Source organism: Scyliorhinus canicula, chromosome 7, assembly GCF_902713615.1.
Source record: "Scyliorhinus canicula chromosome 7, sScyCan1.1, whole genome shotgun sequence".
Classification (NCBI taxonomy): domain Eukaryota; kingdom Metazoa; phylum Chordata; class Chondrichthyes; order Carcharhiniformes; family Scyliorhinidae; genus Scyliorhinus; species Scyliorhinus canicula.
Window position 1 is genome coordinate 107,379,572 of NC_052152.1, and position 21,037 is coordinate 107,400,608.

Genomic DNA, 21,037 nt, shown 5'->3' on the forward strand with positions numbered 1-21,037 from the left:
AGGTAAATCTGTTAAATTAGTTTGAAGTAATTTATAATGTGGAACAAATTTAGTCCAGAACAGGGAAGTTCTGCTTCACACAAATAGCAATCAATATTTGAAACAGACATCTGGAGTTTAAGTGAAAGCCCTGAAACCTTTCAGGAACTGGAGGAGTGAACAATGGTGAGCAGAATTATTGTGGATCCCTAATATCATTAATATTCATTGTTTCAGCAATTATGGAATATAAAAAAAAACAAGGATACTAAAATCCAATTAAGGGCTGAAAAAAAACGATTTAGTGATGATGGTGGATTTCATCTTGAAATTACTGATGACCCTTATTCCCTGCTTCACTAATTAACACCTTTGGGTCTACTTTCTAAACTAAGGGCCTATAACATCCTGACCAGCGTTAGAATCAACAGGGGGGTTGGGGGAGAACCCCAAAGGTGCACTGGGGAAACCCTCTTGAAAGTTTCCATGTAAGGGTTTACCCAGCAATTGTACAGAAGGACTAACTTCCCCTGGACAAATTTACTGTGAACAAAGTTAGTGGATGGTTCTATCAGTTTTGCAATCATAATTACTCTGAAAGAGATGGGAAAAAAAGCACTTGACTTCAGAGCCCTTATGGTACACCCCCTCAAACCCCCGGCCCCACAGGGGATCCACACCACCACTCATCAAAGATACCTCCCATCCCTCACCCCCAGGGGGTTCCCCCACTCCCTGGACCTGACCGGGCCCAATTCCAGACCGGCCCAACTACCTCACCAAAACAACCCACATTCCTGACACAGCCCCACCTGCACCTCCCAATGTCCCCCTCTCCTGCTCTCCCTGATATCAAAGTATTCCTCCCCCAGTGTACAATTTCCACCCCCCCCATCTGCTGTCTGACTACACCCCTGATGTTTGAACCCCACCCCACCTCAATGTCTGAACCACTTGATGTCTGAATCTCCCACCCCACCCCCTAATATCCTGCTCTCCATCTCCCCCTGTTCATGTCTGGATCCCCCTCCCCACCAATGTCTAAACCCCCACTTAACTTTCCTTTAGAAATTTACCTTCTCCCTTTCAATGGGACCATTAAACTCATCTGCTTTATGATAACTAGTGCTGCAAAAAGGGGGCAAGTCCTCCTTAGCTCCGTTCCTTTTGCATCTCACCGCCAGAACTGGGAACATGATTCGCTTCTGGAGTCTCACCCTGCCGAAGTCAGGAAGGTCGGGTGAGACAAGTGCTTTCCAACTTAAACGCAGGTAACTCGGTATGGAGTGGCAATCTGCCGCTGACTGCCACTTCAAGGAAGGTAGACACATACTGTATTACTCTTGATATATATTCGGTGGAAATATTGCCACCTTTTCCTTACCATGTTCATAGGTTCTATATTTGTACCACTTAAATAGTTAAAACTTCTCAATTACCTGCACTCTACAGAAGTAGGTAGTGGCTGGCAAGAGACCCTTCACTTCATAATTTAGACCAGGCCCAGAATAACAGATTTGCATGACACCTTCCATTGCTCCCCATTCCAGCCTGTACTCTGTCACATCAGCACCATTACCAGCTGGTGTCTGCAGAAATAACATGAAGTATATAAACATGTTAAAAGTATTTCTGAATGTTACACTGCATATGCAAAACATAGCAAGAAAATTTAGCTGTCCTGAGCAAAGCAATCCTTGATCCTATTCCACTCAGGTTTTCTGGAAGCGATGTCACCTAGCCAGCAGTCATCACGAAAGAGAGCTGCTTTTTAAAAAATGCTCCACCTGGTTCCACAAGCATCCTGACAATAGTGGCAGCCATCATCAGCCCCTCTTCTTGCTGCCTTCCCATTCCTCCCAGGACTTAACTGAAACTAGCCTGAAACTGGATTTTTCAATCTATTAATGCTGGGCATTGGCTACTTACTGTAATCATGTAGATGAGGAGTAATTTGTCTCAATCCTTGGATCTCTATCTTTGGGTACAGTGATCATGCCATCTGGTGCTTTAAAACAGCTTAATTAGTTTAGAAGACTGAGTATTGTGTTGCTTTGTCCTCGGGTGCGAGTAGCAACTCAAATCTATATTCCCTATAGCTTGCAGAAGTAGCTAACAATAACATCTCTACTCTGCACATGTGTAAACTCAAATAATCCAATTAATTATAAAAATGAATTAATTTTTACCATGGAATTAAAAAGAAGAAAAAAAGAGGCATTATACATACTGTCCAACTGACTTGCACGCAGGTGGCTGTTTTACACACAATGTGTGGAGCTTTGCATTGGTCAGGACATCCTGCTGCTGTACAAATTTCACATTTTTCTGAATACGGTCCATACTGGGAAAGAAGAAAATATTAACTGACAAAGCACAACCGATGTTAAATCTTGCGATATGTTTAGTAACAAAAGATGAAGGCAGTCAGTGCAGGATCTGGGTGTACAGGCCCACAGGTTACAAAGTGGCAACGCAGGTGAGAAGGTAGTCAAGAAAGCATACGGAGCACACTCCCATTCTCCCTTGCGGGGAGAGTCCAGACGATCAAAATGAACGTGCTGCCCAGGTACCTCTTCCTATTCAGATCCATCCTGAACGAATAAGGGGATGGATCAAGAAGCCAAGTGAGTGCCCGCGGAAGAGGCCTCCTGTAAGGGGACCTCCCTCTGGGCCCTCCCCACGGCGGCACTCCCATCCCCACCCAAAAACACTCCAGCAGCCTGGTGGTGATAGCGACCCTCCAGTCCTGGAACCAGCTACTGCAGCAATTTGGCGTGACCAAAATGTCGGACAAAGCTCCCATCTGTAACAACCATAGATTCACACCAGCACTGACTGACACTACCTTCAAAAGGTGGAGACAGGACGAGGGGACACGGACAGTCAGGGACCTATACATCGACGGCAGGGTCGCGACACTGGACGAACTGAAGGAGAAATTCCAGCTGGCCAGGAGGAACGGACTAAGGTACCTGCAGCTCAGAAACTTCCTACGAAAGGAGACAAGGACTTACCCACAACCGCCACGACAGACATTACTGGAAGAGTTGCTGGACGCAAGCATATTGGAGAGAGGAAACTGTAGCGACATGTACGACCGACTGGTAGAAGGGGCCGGCACCGTACTGGACACAACAAGAATGAAATGGGAGGACCACCTCGGGATCAAGATAGGGTGGGGACTCTGGAGCGAAGCACTGCAGAGGGTCAACTCCACCTGCGCAAGGCTCAGCCTGACACAACTAAAAGTGGTACATGGAGCCCACTTAACAAGAACTCGTATGAGTAGTTTCTTCCCGGAGGTGGAGGATAGATGTGAACGGTGCCAAGGAGGCCCGGCCAACCACGCCCACATGTTCTGGTCTTGCCCCAGACCTGTGGTGTACTGGACTGCCTTCTTCGAGGCAATGTCCAAAGTGGTGGGGGTGAGGTTGGAGCCATGCCCGAAAGTGGCGGTCTTCAGGGTTTCAGACCAGCCGGATCTATTTCTGGGGCGGAGGGAAGACGCCCTTGCCTTTGCCTCACCCGCCGCAGAATCTTGTTTGGCTGGCGGTCAGCAGCATCACCTAAAGCTGCAGACTGGCTGTCCGACCTCTCGGAATCTCTCCAAATGGAGAAAATTAAATTCACCATTCGAGGGTCAGACGACGGCTTCCACAGAACGTGGGAGCCATTCACCAGATTGTTCCAGGACTTGTTTGTGGCCAACAAACAAGCAGAAGAATAGCCAGGAACCAGGGGAAAGCAGCCAAAGCATGAGAGGGGGAGTCAGGGAAACGTTAACCAACTTAACATCCACAGGAACAGAGAAAAAGGAGAACACAGGCGGAAGACGAGAGAGCTGGCTGAAGCGGTACAGGACGACAATGGCGGCAGAATCCGGCCGGGAGAAGCGAGGGGCAACACCGGCACCAGACCCACTCGAGGACTGCCCTCCGGAAGTGCCTCGCCGGCACAAACGGATGCCTATTATATATGTATCCTGTGTACATAACGGCAAAATGTACTCTGTTTAAAAATCCAATAAAAAGCATTTATAAAAAAAAGGCATGCGGTATGCTTGCCTTCATTTACTTGGGTATTGTGTATAAAAATTGGTAAGTCATGCTGCAGCTTTATGGAACTTTATTTAGGCCACATTTAAATATAGTGTTCAATTCTGGTCTCCATACTACTAGAAGAACGTGGAGGCTTTGGAGACGGTACCAGAGGTTTACCAGGATGTTGCCTGGTATGGAGGGCATTAGCTATCAGGAGAGGTTGGATAAACCCAGTTTGTTCTCACTGAAACAACGGAGATTTGAGGGGCGACCTAATAGAAGTCTACAAAATTATGAGGAGCATAGACAGGCAGAATAGTCAGAATCTTTCTCCCAGAGTAGCAGACTCAGGGACATGGCTTAAAGTGCAAGGGGAAAAGTTTAGAGATGAGTGAGGGAAGTTTATTTTTACACAGAGAGAGTGGGTACCTGGAAATCGCTGCCGGAGGCAGTGGTGGAAGTAGGTGTACGATAGTGACCTTTACAAAATCTTATTGGCATACAGGACACCAAACTTTTGTTGTTTAATCAATACTTCACTATAAAAACCATTGGAACAACTCAGAACAAACTCAAGACAGGACTCAGTTGGTGTCTTTATCCACAAAGTACCTGAACGCTGAAGGTTCTCTTTTCAATTCGCTGTTACATTGAGCCTACCAAAGCCCTTTTTTAATTCTTACCCCTGCTTTGTTTGCAGCCCGAAGTCGAAAACTGTACATCTTTCCTGGAAGCAGGCTGCTGACTGTACATTCCATGTCAGGTCCCTTGTATACTTCCTTGGGATCAGTCATGTCTGATGCAGAGATTTCCAGCCGATAACTTAATATTTGAGAACCACCAGTTATAGGAGGATGGCCTGATGAGACAAATCACACTTCTACATTTTCTAGTTTAAACAACAACTTGCATTTGCATAATGTCTGGTGAGACAGGAGCAGCGAAGCGTTCCCCCAGCAGCATTCTTGTGGAGTGACCGAGTGCAGAAAGGTAAGTCAAACCCCTTTTAATAGCAGCAAAAAGGAGGTTTAAAGGGACGTTTTACAGGCAGCAGGTAAGTTATAAAGTTCAAGGAATGAGGGGAGGGGTGTGTGTGTGTGTGTGTGGTGGCCCTGGTGTGGGTGCAGGTGGCGTGTAAATGGGGCGTCAATGAGGGAGGGGGGGGGAGGGAGTCAGCCGTGGAGGGAGGGATGGGGTCCAGGTCGGGAGATTGGGCCAAGAGTGATGGTGGGTTCCCTGGGAGGTCATGTTTGTGCGGAGTGTTTCGTGCAAGGCTGGGTCTGGGTGTTTAAATAGCTACTCTGGAGTTAATTTTTTTTTCCTTCTCACCCTTTCAGAGTAACTCTCAGGGTAAACCTGACAGAACCACCCGAAGTGAGCTTATCGGAAGGTTCCCAGCCCAGCATAATTGGCAGAGGAAATTAGCGTTCCTGGGCAATTGCTGGGTAAATTCTTACATGAGAATGTCCTAGAGGGATTCCCAGCACATCATGTGGTACCCCTAAATGCAAAGCTGGGGAACCCAGAAGTTGTAGGCCATTGAATGTTGGAATTTTAAAATGCTATCTGCAGCTTCTTGTAACTACGGGCCAACACTGAACAACAATTAATGCAGAAGTTCAGGTATGATCTTATTGACCAGCAAAATAGACTCAAGAGGCTGATAAGGCCTCCTCCTGTCCCCATTTCATATAGTTTATCGATCAAGTCGAATTAAATATTCAGCTGCAATTGTTACACTGTATTAATAGTATTTACCTGGCAAACTATCCAAATGTCAAAGAGAAAGAAGATGCAGATAAATGTACCACATGTTTAGATTTTTTCCCCCAAATGAGGAAGGATTATTCTTAGTTACATTAAACCAGTTGTACCGGTTACCAACTTGTTAAAGTCTAGGACTAGGTTCAAATACAGCAATATACAGCTTTGGAAGAGGGATAAATGTTTCAAGTTCATTGTTTTATTTCTGGGCATCATAGCTCAAACACGTATGGTAGTTTCTCTCTTCAGGTTAACAAAAAGCAAAAAACAGCTCAAGATTCTATAATTTGCTGGGACTAACCAGATGTACAAAAATGTAGTTCTTAAATTCCAAAGCATTTAACTGCTTTCTGACAGAGGGAGACAATTTTAAAAAATATCAACAGAAAACTACAGGAATTTAATATTGGGCAATTAGATAATTTTTTATAAACTACACGCCTCCAAGTTAGGATTAAAAATTTAGAACAATTCGCTCAAATAATGCATTTCCAGAAAATAAACCTTCAAATAAATTTTTGAAGATGTAAAATTGTTCAGCTAAGTATATAGTTGTGGTTCAATGAATGATGCTGCTCCTCTTCTGGTGGCGGTCATGCAGTGAGTGTTGATGGCTCCCATTCAAGGCGAATTGTGTTGGTGTTTTCCCTGCCCAAAGGACAAAGAATTTGCGGGCAAAAGGTGCAGGAGTGCCTGATGCTGGAGAAATTGATGGGGGAGGTAGCCTTTGATCGGCCCCTGTAAGTGGACCTAGTACACAGGGCGCTGAGGCCGCAGGTGGGCGAGCCGCTGAGGGCGATGCAGGTGCGGTTGCCTGTGTTCTGGAGCCTCAGCGACATTTGCTTGACGATTCCCGGTGTGGGAAGGTAGCAATGAGGGTCCCCCAGCACTGTATGGAGTGGACCAGGAGCGGAGCAGTCAAAAAAGTGTCTTTAGAGCAGAGAGGAGAACGGGCGTGAAAAAACAAGATGGCGGCAGGCGGGGACCAGGCAGCGTGGGCTCAGTGGTCTTGGGAGCAGCAGGAGTTCTTAAAAAGCCTCTTTGTTGACTTGAAGGCGGAGGTGCTGGCCCCTATGAAGGCGTCGATTGAAAGGTTGGTGGAGACCCAGAAGATGCAGGGGACGGCGATTAAGGAGGTGCAGCAGAAGGTCTCTGACAATGAGGACGAGATTCTAGGCCTGGCGGTTAAAGTAGAAGCGCACGACACGCTTCACAAAAAATGGCAGGAGAAGCTGGAGAACAGGTAGAGGAGGCAGAACCTGCGGATTCTGGGTCTCCCTGAAGGCGTGGAGGGGCCGGATGCTGGGGCGTATGTGAGCACGTTGATTGGTGCGGGGGCCTTCCCGAGGCCCCTGGAGCTGGACGGAGTGCACAGAGTCCTGGCAAGGAGGCTGAGGGCGAACGAACCGCCGAGGGCGATGGTGGTGAGGTTTCCCCGTTTCACCGACAGGGAGTGTGTCCTGCGATGGGCGAAGAAGGAGCAGCAGGTGGGAGAATACCGAGATCCGTATCTATCAGGTCTGGAGTGCAGAGCTGGCCAAGAAGCGGGCAGGATTCAACCGGGCTAAGGCGATCCTCCACGGGAAGGGGGTGAAGTTCAGGCTGTTACAGCCGGCGAGACTGTGGGTCACGTACCAGGACCGACACCACTATTTTCATACGCCGGATGAGGCATGGACTTTTATCAAAAACAAGAAGCTGGACTTGAATTAATGGTTTGTAGTATGTTATGTGGGATGTTGGTGAGGGTGTGGGGGCGATGCTTGTCGAGTGGGGTTTATTTCTTTTTCTTTTTTCCCTGCGTTTTCTTGGGAATGGGTGGGCCCGTAGCCCGAGGCCCTCGGGGACTGGGTTGAGGTCGCAGTTAAAAGGAACTGTGCCACTGGGGTGGGGTCGGCCCAGGCAGGGAGCGTGGCTTTTTCCCGCGAAATAGTGGGGCCGGTACCTGAAGCGGGGGGGGGGGGGGGGGGGGGGGCACTGTTTCGATGTCCCCGTTGGTCTATGTGGGGTGGAGGGAGGAGGGAAACTTTCACTACCCCACTTTGGTGGGGGGAGGGCTGGAGATTTGGATGGGAAATCCAAAAGGGGATTGGAGGCAGAGGCGGGAGCGTCCGGGGTCAGCATGAGTCATCTGACTTACGGGAGTGCAATGGGGGGGGGTTTAATTAGTTGCTTGGCCGGGGAAGGGGGTAGTGGGGGGGGGGGGGGGAGCGGAACTGGGTTGCTGCTGTGCTGATTGAGGGGGAGTTGACGGTAAGAGGGAGAGTTGGGGCGGGGAGCCTCCGCCTGGGGGGCTGGAGAGTGCGGGAGTCGTGGGCACGTGGCTGGCCTAAAAAAGGAGATGGCTATCGGGGGGGGGGGTGGGGGGGCGGGGGGGAGAAGAAGAGTAGCCCCCCGATCTGGCTGATCACGTGGAACGTGAGAGACTTAAATGGGTCAGTCAAGAGGGCCCGGGTGTTTTCGTACTTAAAACGACTGAAGGCAGACGTAGCCATGCTACAGGAAACATACCTGAAGATCGAGGACCAAACTCGGCTGAGGAAGGGATGGGCGGGACAGGTTTTTCACTCAGGGCTGGATGCGAAAAACAGGGGGGTTGCAATCCTGGTGAGTAAGCGGGTGGCATTTGAGGCGGTGGGTATTGTGGCGGATAAAGAGGCCCGATATGTTATGGTGAGTAGAAAGCTGCAGGGGGCCCGGGTGGTGCTGGTGCTGAAGGAGCGCAGGAACCTCCAGACGCAGTTTGACTTGCTAACCACGGGGAAGGCTGAGGCCCAGTTGAGGAAGCTACAAGGAGCAGTATATGAGTATGGGGAGAAGGCAAGCCGGATGTTGGCACATCAGCTGCAGAAGAGGGAGGTGGCAAGGAAGATTGGGGGAATTAGAGATAGGAGGGGGAACATGGTACGGACTTTTTTGGTGAATTATACGAGTCAGAACCCCGGGGGGTGGGGGGGTGATGCAACAGTTCCTGGACCAACTTAGGTTCCCAAAGGTGGAGGAAGGGTGGTTAGAGGGATTGGGGGCTCCGATTGGGATGGAGGAGTTGGCTAAGGGGTTGGGGGGTATGCAGGCGGGCAAGGCCCCGGGGCCAGATGGATTCCCCGTTGAGTTCTACAGGAAGTTCCCAGAGCTGTTGGGCCCGCTGTTGCTGAGAACCTTTAACGAGGCTAAGGAAAAGGGAATCCTTCCCCCAACAATGTCGTAGGCTTTGATCTCGCTTATCCTCAAGCGAGATAAGGACCCGTTGCAATGCGGCTCCTATAGGCCAATTTCGCTTCTTAATGGAGATGCTAAACTGTTGGTCAAGATCCTGGCCACTAGGATTGAGGATTGTGTCCTGGGAGTGATTCATGACAGGATTTGTGAAGGGCAGGCAGCTGAATGTGAATGTGCGAAGGCTCCTGAACATGATCATGATGCCCTCGGAGGGGAGGCGACGCAGAAGTGGTAGCGGCAATGGACACGCAGAAAGTCTTTGATCGAGTGGAGTGGGAGTACTTGAGGGAGGTGTTAGGCAGGTTTGGGGAGGAATTCATAGGATGGGTCAAATTGTTGTACCAGGCCTCGGTAGTGAGTGTTTCGATGAACCGGCTGCGGTCAGAGTATTTCAGGTTATATTGTGGAACGAGGCAGGGGTGCTGTTTGTCACCCCTGCTGTTGGCCATGGCGTTAAGAGAATCCAGAAACTGGAGGGGATTGGTCCAGGGGGGGGTGAGGAACACCGCGTTTCACTGTATGGGGATGACTTGCTTTTGCATATTGCAGATCCGGTGAAGGGGATGGGGGAGGTTATGCAGATTCTGAGGGATTTTGGAAACTTCTCGGGATACAAGTTAAATGTGGGGAAAAGCGAGCCTTTTGTGGTGCATGCGAGGGGCCAGGAAAAGAGATTGGGGGAGCTACCGCTTAAGATGGTAGAGAGGAGCTTTTGGTACTTGGGTATCCAAGATTTGGAGGGTTTTACACAAGCTCAATCTAGCGCGCCTGGTGGATCAGATGGAGGAGGACTTTAAGAGGTGGGATGTGTTGCCACTCTCCCTGGCGGGTAGGGTGCAGTCCGTAAAAATGACGGTTCTCCCTAGGTTCCTGTTCGCCTTCCAGTGCCTGCCTGTTCTCATCCCCAAGTCCTTCTTTAAGCGGGTAAATAGGAGTATTACCCGTCTTGGGTCACTGTCTGTGCGGAGTCTGCACATCTTCCCAGTGTGTGCGTGGGTTTCCTCCGGGTGCTCCGGTTTCCTCCCACAGTCCAAAGATGTGCAGGTTAGATGGATTGGCCATGATAAATTGTCCTTGGTGTCCAAAATTGCCATTAGTGTTGGGTGGGGTTACTGGGTTATGGGGATAGGGTGGAGGTGTTGACCTTGGGTAGGGTGCTCTTTCCAAGAGCCGGTGCAGACTCGATGGGCCGAATGGCCTCCTTCTGCACTGTAAATTCTATGATCTATTACGGGATTTGTGTGGGCAAATAAGACCCTGCAGGTTAAGCGACTGTTCTTGGAGCGTAGTCGTGAGGGGGGTGGGTTGGCGCTGCCGAACTTGTGCACCTATTACTGGGCAGCGAATGTGTCGATGATTCGGAAGTGGGTAATGGAGGGAGAGGGGGCGGCGTGGAAACTGGTAGAAGCGTCATCCTGTATAGGCACTAGCTTGAGGGCACTGGTGACGGTACCGTTGCCGCTTCCGCTGACGCTGTACACCACGAGCCCGGTGGTGGCGGCGACATTGAGGATCTGGGGGCAGTGGTGACGCCATAGGGGGATGTGGGGGCCTCAGTTTGGACCCCGATACGGAACAATCATAGGTTCGTTCCAGGTAGGATAGATGGTGGGTTCCTAAGTTGGTACAGAGGGGGAAATCAAAAGAATGGGGGACTTGTTTATAAATGGTACCTTTGCGAGTGAGAGGGCGCTGGAAGAGAAATTTTGGCCACCCCCGGGGAATACCTTTAGGTACATGCAGGTTTGGGCATTCGTGAAAAAGCAGGTGCGGGAATTCCCACGGCTGCCTGCTCGGAGGATACAGGATAGGGTGGTCTCGGATGTGTGGGTTGGGGATGGCAAGATATATACCAGGAGCTGCAGGCGGCGGAGGAGATCTCGGTGGAAGAGCTGAAGGGCAAGTGGGAGGAGGAGCTGGATGAGGGCCTGTGGGCTGACGCCCTGGGCAGGGTCAATTCCTCCTCACCTTGCGCCAGGCTTAGCCTGATTCAGTTTAAAGTGGTGCATCGGGCACATATGACAGGGGCAAGAATGAGTAAGTTTTTTGGGATAGAGGACAAGTGTGTGAGGTGTTCAGGGAGCCCAGCTAATAATGCTCATATGTTCTGGGTATGCCCGGCTCTTATGGAATTTTGGAAGGGCTTTGCAAAGGCTATGTCCAAGATCTTGGACACTTGGGTAAAACCGAGCTGGGGGATAGCGATATTTAGGGTATTGGAAGATCCGGGAGTGCAGGGATCGAAAGAGGCCGGAGTTCTGGCCTTTGCCTCCTTGGTAGCCCGGAGAAGGCTCTTGTTAATGTGGAGGGACGCAAATCCCCCAAGCGTGGCGGCTTGGATCAGTGACATGGCTGGGTTTCTCAGGTTAGAGAAGATAAAGTTTGCCTTGCGAGGGTCTCTGCAGGGGTTCTCCAGGCGGTGGCAACCGTTCCTTGACTTTCTCACGGTACGATAGATGGAGGTGAGGGTCAGATGGAGGCGGCATCATTTAGGGGTACGTGTTTAAGGGCTTTGTTGTTGGCACCTCTACGGTTCTCGCTGGTCAGGTACTCAGTGAGCCCAGTGGTGGTGTCACCCCTAAGGGTGTGAGGGCAGTGGCGGCAGCATCTGGGGCCAGAAGGTGCCTCGGTGAAGGTGCCTCGGTGCAGGTGCCGATTTGTAATAACCATAGCTTTGCACCGGCGGGGCTTGATGCAAGGTTTTGGGGTGGCTGCAAGCAGGGGTTGAGCGCTTTGGCAATCTGTCTAGATGGGGCAAATATGAGAAGTTGGAGGACCAGGAGGAAGTGTAGGAGTTTCCCAGGGAGAATGGTTTTAGTACACGAAGGCACGCGACTTTGCAAGGAGGGAGGTGCTGAACTTTCCTTGGCTGCCACCCCTGGGGGTTGCAGGATGAGGTGATGTCGAAGGACAAAATAGGGGAGGGGAAGGTGTCAGATCTCAAGGAGTTGATGGAATGGAAGGGAGTCCTGGTGGAGGATATTAAGCGTTAGTGGGAGCAGGTGCTGGAACGGGAGGTGGGGACTGAGACGTGGGCAGAGGCCTTGCGGAGGATGAATGCGTCCTCCTCATGTACGAGGTTATGCCTCATCCAGTTCAAAGTGGTACATAGGGCTCATATTATGGGACGAAGATCAGTAGCGTCATTGAGGGGATAAAGGTGAGGACGGTGCATGGGTAGGGCACGCGAATTACCTCCACATGTTCTGGGCATGTACAAGATTGAGGGGGTTCTGGCAGGGCTTCTCGGTCTGAGGTGCTGGGTGTGGAGCGTTGAAGACCTGGGATTCCAGAGGGTGAGAGAGGCCGATGTTTTGGCCTTTGCCTCCCTGATAGCCTGGAGACGGATTTTTCTTGGGTGCCGTGACTCGGAGCCACTGAAAGTGGGTGAGCAACCTGGCAGGCTGGAGAAGGTTTTGTTCAACTTGAGGGGGTCGGCAGGAGGTGGAAGTCATTTATTGATTTCTTTAAGTAGGCTTGAGAGTCGGGCAGCACAGTGGCACAGTGGTTATCATTGCTGCCTACGGCGCTGAGGACCCGGGTTCGAATCCCGGCCCTGGGTCACTGTCTGTGTGGAGTTTGCACATTCTCCCCGTGTCTGCGTGGGTTTCGCCCTCACAACCCAAAAGATGTGCAGGATAGGTGGATTGGCCATGCTAAATTGCCCCTTAATTGGGTACTCTAAATTTTTTTTTTTAAAGTAGGCTTGAGAGGTCAGTAAGGGGGATGTGCTAAATGGGGTTAAATTGGGGAAGGCAGGATGTGAGGAGGGGATGGCGTCAGTGGAGTAGGGAGGGGTGTGGGTATTGGTTGTTTGTTGAGTTTGTATATATCAAAATTTCTTGAATAAAAAAATGATGTTGCACCAAGAGAAAAATTCTATCAGGTACATGGATCAGGAATGAAACAAGGATCGATATCGAAGCATGCTACCTCAACATTTAAAACATTGTAATCACTGGGCTGTACTAATTTTCTGCTCTCAACTTCACAAACCATCATGGAACAAAACAACTTGCACATGCTCCAGAGACAAGTGGTTCTTACCCCATCGTAACTGTATTTCTCTTGCCCGTGCTTTACCGACAAGTCTTGGTGTTTGGCAAAGACCAGGAGGAACTGCTGGTGTTTGTACTAGTAATGTTTCCGAGACCTGTAAATAATGCACATCAGAAAATTAGTTACCATATTAAGATGAAAGGAACAGGATTTACAGAAGAGAAGCCCAACACTGAGGGTGGTATGTTACTCAGGACCAGGAATATCAATTCCTTGCCTACTCAACCATACATAACCATACAAGTGACAGCTTGGCTCAGTGGTGCCATTCAACAGGAATCACATGCTCAAGTCCCATTCTAGGGATGAATATACTGCATTATCAGAGGTGCTGTCTTTGCTGTAAGATGTTGTTCTGAGGCCCTGACTATTCAGACAAATGTTAGAGATCGCATGTCATGTCAATATTCAGAGTCTAGGAAGGAAATTCTTGTATCCTGGCATACATTTCTCCATCAGTTGCCACCTACTAGTAACGTTGCTGGATGTTCATCTCAATGGTGCTTTTGGGACCTTGTGGTATACAATTTACCACATACCTGCTGTTGTGGACAGGGCAGGGAAGCAAAACTGAATTCCTTTACGATTTATTCACTGCGTGTAAGTAGACATGTTTTACATTTTTGACTAAGGCTGTGACATTTTTCATCAAACCCTCTGTTTGAGAGGTCAATTTCTAAAGTTACTCACAGCAAACTCACTTAAGGGTTACATCAGAAGTAAAGCTTATTCACACATTCAACATAAAGCAGCAGAGTTCGGAGGGTGAACAACCCATTAAGCACCATGAGTTGAGAGAGGAGAGACAATAAAGCTGCAGAGGAATGAGAGAGAGAGGAGAGAGAGAGAGGAAAGAGAGAGAGAGAGAGGAAAGAGAGAGAGAGAGAGGAAAGAGAGAGAGGAAAGAGAGAGACAGAGAAGAGAGAGAGAGAGGAAAGAGAAGAGAGAGAGAGAGGAAAGAGAAGAGAGAGAGAGAGGAAAGAGAGAGAGAGGAAAGAGAGAGAGAGGAAAGAGAGAGAGAGGAAAGAGAGAGAGAGGAAAGAGAGAGGGGGAAAGAGAGAGATGAGGAAAGAGAGAGAGGAAAGAGAGAGAGGAGGGAGAGAGAGAGGAAATAGAGAGAGGGGGAGAGAGAGAGGAAAGAGAGAGAGGAAAGAAAGAAAGCGAGAGAGGAAAGAAAGAAAGCGAGAGAGGAAAGAGAGAGAGAGGAAAAAGAGAGAGGAAAGAGAAAGAGAGGAAACAGAGAGAGAGAGAGAGAGAGGGGAGAGAGATAGGAGAGAGAGAGGGGGAAAGAGAGAGAGAGAGAGGAAAGAGAGAGGGGGAGAGAGAGGAAAGAGAGAGAGGAGGAGAGAGGGAGGAAAGAGAGAGAGGAAAGAGAGAGAGGGGGAGAGAGAGAGGAAAGCGAGAGCGAGAGGAAAGAGAGAGCGTGAGAGGGAGTTAAAAGGTACACTGACAGAGAACAATGGGTGACCACCAGAGGATCTAACACAACAGGCAGGTACTGTCGGAATTCTAAGGCTATCTCGCTCTCTCACTACTTTTTAAATTTGGAGACTGGTGAGTGAGATGGTTCCTCAGAGGACTGGAGCAAGAGTCAGATTTATGGCACCATGAATGGCTCAGCTGCACAGGAGGGGAGTGGGAAGAGTGAAAATGCTACAGTGGTAGGGGATTCCATAGTTTGGGGAACAGACGGATGTTTCTGAAGCCGTAGATGTGACTCCAAGATAGTATGTTGCCTCCCTAATGCATCTGATTTGCATCGGAGAATACAGTTTAAGAATTCCATTGGAATATATTCCATAACAATTTTAAGCCAATTCTGAACTGAAGGAGTTTTATCACTTACCTAGAAACAGCGGATATTCTTCCCTGCTGCAAATGATAGGATATTATACTGCTTTTTCAGTAGCACCAATTATCTTTCTATCTGGGAATCCCAGAATTAAGAACGAAGGATTAAGTTCTAAGGTCACATTGAATACTTTCTCAAGCTCAGGTACACCAGAGCAATAGGATTTAACACAGGACCAAACACAATGTGTTGTCTCCCTTGACTACTCTGCACTTTTGTCACAGCAAGGATATGGTAGGGTCAAACCAGTGTCTTGAGCTTGGTGTGATATGCAGACGGTGTAATATTTTAAACTGAGTCTTCTTCGTTCTATTACAGTCTTTGATTTTATTGGCATTTTCCCATTTTTGCCAAGACTTCCCATCAATATTTACTTCTACGCTTTCTCCTAAGACCGCAGAGTCTATCACAATTTTTTCCAGCAGGGAAACATTAGCAACGAGATGCAGAGGTGTCTTACAAAGGATAAAGTTGGCTTCTGGCAGCAGCCATGGAGCGAGTGGTCACACACAGGGCAGCTCTGGCTCACAGTCATTGGTTTGGGAACTTTATACCCGTTTGCAGGATTGTTCCAGCTGAAAAGTGGTGCGGAAGGTGTAGAAGGAGAGGTTCGCCCCAAGATTGGAATGGCTACTAGACCTGGCAAAAAAGTCAAAGAGTTGGCTATGGAATTGGAGGGGTCTCTGTGCAGCAATAATTTCAAGAATGGTGAAGGGGTAAGGAACGCCGTCAGTGGTGAAGCCCCAGATGGAGCAGTTGATGGCCTTTATCAAGGAGGAATTTTGCCAGCAAAGGAAGGAGATGCATGGTAACTGGTTGAAGGCGATTGAGGGAGCGGTAGCACCTCTGGGAGGATTGAGCGGAAGTTGCCATGCTAGCACGTAATGCCGGTGAACAGAAGTAAGGTGGAGGACGAGGTTGTGAGAGGCAGTCAGGTTTGGGGGCGGGGGGGAACAGAAGGGGAGGGGGAATTGTGACGTGGCAGAGTTGGAGGATGAGTGTGGTCATGAACAGAGAGTGCGCCATCTTGGATTGGCCCGGTTTAGGGCAGTATTAAGTGGGTAGAACCGATGTGGGATGATGGTGGATGGTAGTGGGGAATGGAGGCTTGCGCCTCCGTTAAGAGTTGTGACGTGGAACATCCAGGGGCTAAATGGCCCGGTTAAGAGGTCCTGGATTTTTGCGCACCCCAGGAGTTTGAAAGCGAAGTTATTTTTCTGCAGGAGATGCACCTCCGGGTGAACGATCAGGTTAGGTTGAGGAAGGGATGGGTGGGACAAGTATTTCACTTGGAGTTTGATTCGAGTCGCGGGGGGTGGCCACCTTGATGAATAAAAGAATGGGGTTCATGGTGGCTAGGGAAGTGCAGGACCTGGGGGAAGGTATGGGATAGTGAGTGGGGTGCTGGAGGGGACACCGGTCATGCAACTCAACGTATATGTGCCCAACTTGGATGACGCAGGATTCATAAAGGGGTTAGTGGGAGCTATCCCGAAACTGGATGCTCAACAACTGATTATGGGGGGGAGATTTTAAATTGTGTGATGGAGCGAAGGTGGACAGGTTGAGCCCCATGTCAATGGGTGAGGATGGTGAAGGATTTGGGAGAGTTTATGGAACGTATGGGAATGATTGATCCGTGGAGGTTCAGGAACTCGAGGAGAGGGGGAGGGAGTATTCCTTCTTCTCGCATGTGTACAGGCTGTACTGTAGAATTGATTTCTTTGTGGCAAGTTGGGGTGGAATATTCAAGAATAGTGATTTTGGATCATGCGCCACACTGGCTGGAGGTGAGGCTAAGCTCGGGACAGGTACAGAGGCCGGCGTGAAGGTTAGATTCAGGTCCCTTGGCAGACATGGGGTTTTACGAAAAGGTGAGGTCAGCGATTGGAGATTACGTGGAGCTTAATCAGAATGGGGAGGTGTCGGCGGCCTTGTTCTGAAGGCGGTGGTTCGAGGGGAGATTATCTTGTTCAAGACACACAGACACAGGAGGACTAGGGAGGAGCATGGATGGTTGCTGGACGAGATAGTCGAGGTGGCCAGGAGATACTCGGGGGCTCCCACTAAGGAGTTGTTGGCGGAGACGAAGAGGTTGCGGGGCAGTTTGATAGGCCAATGACGGGCAAAGCGGTGGGGCTGTTACGGAGGGCATGAGGGGTGCGGTATGAGTACTGAGAGAAGGTGAGCTGTATGCTGACCCACCAGCTACGGAGGCAGGCACTGTCTAACAAATTCTAAGGGTGCTGACAGAGAAGGGTGAGGTGGTGTCAGAGCTGGGGAGAATAAACAAAGTGTTCAGGGGTAATTATGAGCTGTATAGGGCCAAGCCAGTGAAGAGGAAGGGGATATGGGGCAGTGTTTGGATGGTTTGGAGTTCCAAAAGTAAGAGGAAGGGAAGAGGCAGGTGTTGGAGGAGCCGCTGGAGCTGAGGAAGATGATTAGCGGAATGCAGTCGGCGAAGGCCCCAGGGCCAGACAGCTTCTGGCAGAGATTTATAAGGCTTCTGTGGCATCTCATTTGTTGGGGATGTTTAGTAAGGCGTTGGAGGGGGGAGTTGCCAGAGATGTTGCCACAGACATCGATTACACTAATCCCGAAGGAGAAGGATCGGCTGGTCATACAGGCCCATTTCGCTGTTAAATATGGACGTGAAAGTACTGGCTAAGTTGTTGGCAGGGAAGGTGGGGGGATGTGAGCCAGGGGAAGTTTCGGAGGCTCAAACGGGTTTTGTAAAGGGCCAACAGCTCTCCAGCAATATCAGGAGGCTGTTAAATGTGGTTATGAGGAAGGTTTGGGTTTGGACCGAAGTTTGTGACGTGGGCGAGTCTTTTGCATGTATCTTAGATGGCAAGTGTATGTACGAATGAGATGAGTTCACCAAGTTTTGGACTGCACAGGCAGGGGTGTCCATTTTCACTGCTGTTGTTTGCGCTGATGATTGAGACCTTGGCAATGGCCCTTCGGGGGTCTGTGGAGTGGCAGAGGATTGTGAGGGGAGCATGGAGAATTGGGTATCTTTATACGCGGACAACCTGTTGATGTTTGTGTCAGACCTGCTGGAGAGAATGGGACTGTTAGAGAGGTTTGGGGTCTTCTCCGGGTATAAGTAAATGTCGAGAAGAGTGAGGTGTTTCTAGTGAATGCGGCGGGATGGGGGCCAATTTGGAGGTGTTGCTGTTTAAGGTAGCTAAAAAAAATTTTCATAGAATTTACAGTGCAGAAGGAGGCCATTCGGCCCATCGAGTCTGCACCGGCTCTTGGAAAAAGCACCCCACCCACCTCCACTCTATCCCCATAACCCAGTAACCCCACCCAACACTAAGGGCAATTTTGGACACCAAGGACAATTTATCATGGCCAATCAACCTAACCTGCACATCTTTGGACTGTGGGAGGAAACCGGAGCACCTGGAGGAAACCCACGCACACACGGGGAGGATGTGCAGACTCCGCACAGACAGTGATCCAAGCCGCAATCGAACCTGGGACCCTGGAGCTGTGAAGCAATTGTGCTATCCACAATGCTACTGTGCTGCCCAGGGCAGAGGAGAGGTTAGCTAGGGAGAGGTTTAGTTATTTGGAGATTCATGTGAGGCGAGAATAGGCTACGATGCACAGGTGGAACTTGCCAACTTTAGCAGAGGAGGTTAAGGGGGATTTTAAGAGGTGGGATACATTGCATCTGACATTAGCAGGGAGGGTGCAGGTGGAAAAGATGAATGTGCTGCCAAAGTTCCTGTTTGTTTTCCAGACCCTCTCGATCTTCCTCCCAAAGGCCTTCTTCCGGGGCCTTGAGACAGTGATCTCGGAATTCATATGGACAGGGAAGGTGCCGAGGGTAAAGGGGGCTCAGCTGCAGAGGCAGAAAGGGGGATTCCATAGATTCCACAGAATTTACAGTGCAGAAGGAGGCCATTCAGCCCATCGAGTCTGCACTGGCCCTTGGAAAGAGCACCCTACTTAACCCCACACTTCTACTCTATCACTGTAACCCAGTAACCCCACCTAACCTTTTTTTTTACTATTATTGGGGAGCGGTGAATACTCTCGAACCGACAACCTCCATTTTTCCTCCAGCCTCGGTTTTCCATATCATCCATATGTCTGACATAACATGTTGCTGCTTTTCCAACGATTGCAAGCGAGCCTTAACCGAGGAAGTTGTATTTCCGACAGCAAGGATTCTCTCTATGCTTCAACGAGCCTTTTGTTAGTATTCTGCAGTTGTATAGTACAAACGCTGATATTCTGCACTAACGAGCTGAGTTTCTTGTAGTCATCAGCTGCAATGCCTTTGAGAATGCCAGATTGAGAGCTCATTCGACGATTAAACCACGATGTTGAGGAGTTGGCTCCACCCCTGTTGCTTCTGACTGATCTCATTTTCAATGATTCTTTTTAATAAGTATTTTTAGTATTTTGTCATGCTCAGCCAGAACTCTTCCAGAGACATAATATGAAGCTCTCACTCTCGGATTAGGTAAATATGGGCTGCGTGCACATGCGATAAATGAGAAGATTAAAGAATGTGTAGCGCCAAAGTAAACGGAAACACAGCTATTCCCGCGCTTGCATCACGTGACCTTCATGAAGTGTGGTTAATAATGATGATGTGGAGGTGCCGGCGTTGGACAGGGGTGAGCATAGTAAGAAGTCTTACAACACCAGGTTAAAGCCCAACAGGCTTGTTTCAAGCACTAGCTTTCGGAGCATTCATCTGAGGAAGGAGCAGTGCTCTGAAAGCTAGTGTTTGAAACAAACCTGTTGGACTTTAAGCTGGTGTTGTAAGACTTCTAACTGTGGTTAATAAGGCTGGTTAACTGCAGGCACAGGATAACAAATGGAATTATGATATTATTGTTATAACAGAGACCTGGCTCAAAGTCAGACTGGGCATTAAATATTCCAGGATGCTTAGGAGAGATAGGAAAGGAAGAAAAGGGAAGGGGAAATATTGATTAAAGATGCCATTACAATACTGGAGCAAGAGGATATTTCAAAGGGGCCAAAGAGGCCATCCCTCTAGCCTCTCTGGCTAGAGGGATAGAAGAAAAAAAACTTCAAAACAATTAATTGGTGTAGTATATAGACCATCAGTATATAGTGGAAGGGATGTAGAGAAACACATTTGAAAATAAGTTCCTGTGAGGTGTAAGAATTATTGAATAATTACAATGGGTGTACTTCAATTATCCAATATAAACTGGATTAGAAATAGTGTGAAAGGACAACTGGAGTGAGAGATCCAGGAAAATGTTCAGAATAATTTTCTGCAGCAGTATGTTGCCGGTCCAACAAGAGGGCAGGCACTGTTGAACCTGTTTCTGGGAAATGAGTTGGCCCAAATGGATCAAATATCAGGGGAGCAGCATTTCGGGAACAATGACCATTGTATCATTTTTGTATTTTGTTTTTTATTCAGTTTTCATGTTTTATATTGTACAAATTACAAATTGTTAGAGAGAGAAAAAAAAAACACGCAAAAATTAACATATATATTTACAGGTGAGCATCTTCGTAGTAATAACTGTGGCCTCCCCCTCTTTGCCGGCATACATATTTTACATTCCCCAACATGTTTATTGGCATTTATTTAGTTTGGTTTTGGGCCTTAGCTAGCCATCAAACCCCCGTAACGAGCCCGTAACCCCCCCCCTCCCCGCCGGCTACCTTCCCCCGACTATTCTTCCTCTTGTACGTTGGCCACAAACAGGTCCCGGAACAATTGCATGAATGGCTCCCACGTTCTGTGGAAGCCGTCGTCCGACCCTCGGATGGCGAATTTGATTTTCTCCATTTGGAGAGAATCCGAGAGGTCGGACAGCCAGTCTGCAGCTCTGGGCGGTGCTGCTGACCGCCAGCCAAACAGGATTCTACGGCGGGCGATCAGGGAGGCAAAGGCAAGGGCGTCCGCCCTCCTCCCCAGGAATAGATCTGGCTGGTCTGAAACCCCGAAGACCGCCACTATCGGGCATGGCTCCACTCTCACCCCCACCACTTTGGACATAGCCTCGAAGAAGGCTGTCCAGTACTCCACAAGTCTGGGGCAAGACCAGAACATGTGGGCGTGGTTGGCCGGGCCTCTTTGGCACCGCTCACATCTGTCCTCCACCTCCGG

At 49.1% G+C, this 21,037-nt stretch overlaps 1 protein-coding gene across 8 annotated transcripts in view; it reads right to left on the bottom strand.

Annotated features, from left to right (window-relative positions):
* Positions 1-21,037, bottom strand: part of fndc3a (fibronectin type III domain containing 3A) — a 333,055-nt gene that overhangs the window by 35,366 nt on the left and 276,652 nt on the right. For all 8 annotated transcript variants that reach the window (XM_038802629.1, XM_038802625.1, XM_038802621.1 and 5 more), the window contains 4 exons: positions 13,053-13,158; positions 4,706-4,881; positions 2,210-2,323; positions 1,419-1,568 (listed from right to left, as the gene is read on the bottom strand). In XM_038802629.1, the coding sequence (XP_038658557.1) occupies positions 1,419-1,568; positions 2,210-2,323; positions 4,706-4,881; positions 13,053-13,158 (546 nt within the window). The remainder of the gene's footprint in view (positions 1-1,418; positions 1,569-2,209; positions 2,324-4,705; positions 4,882-13,052; positions 13,159-21,037) is intronic.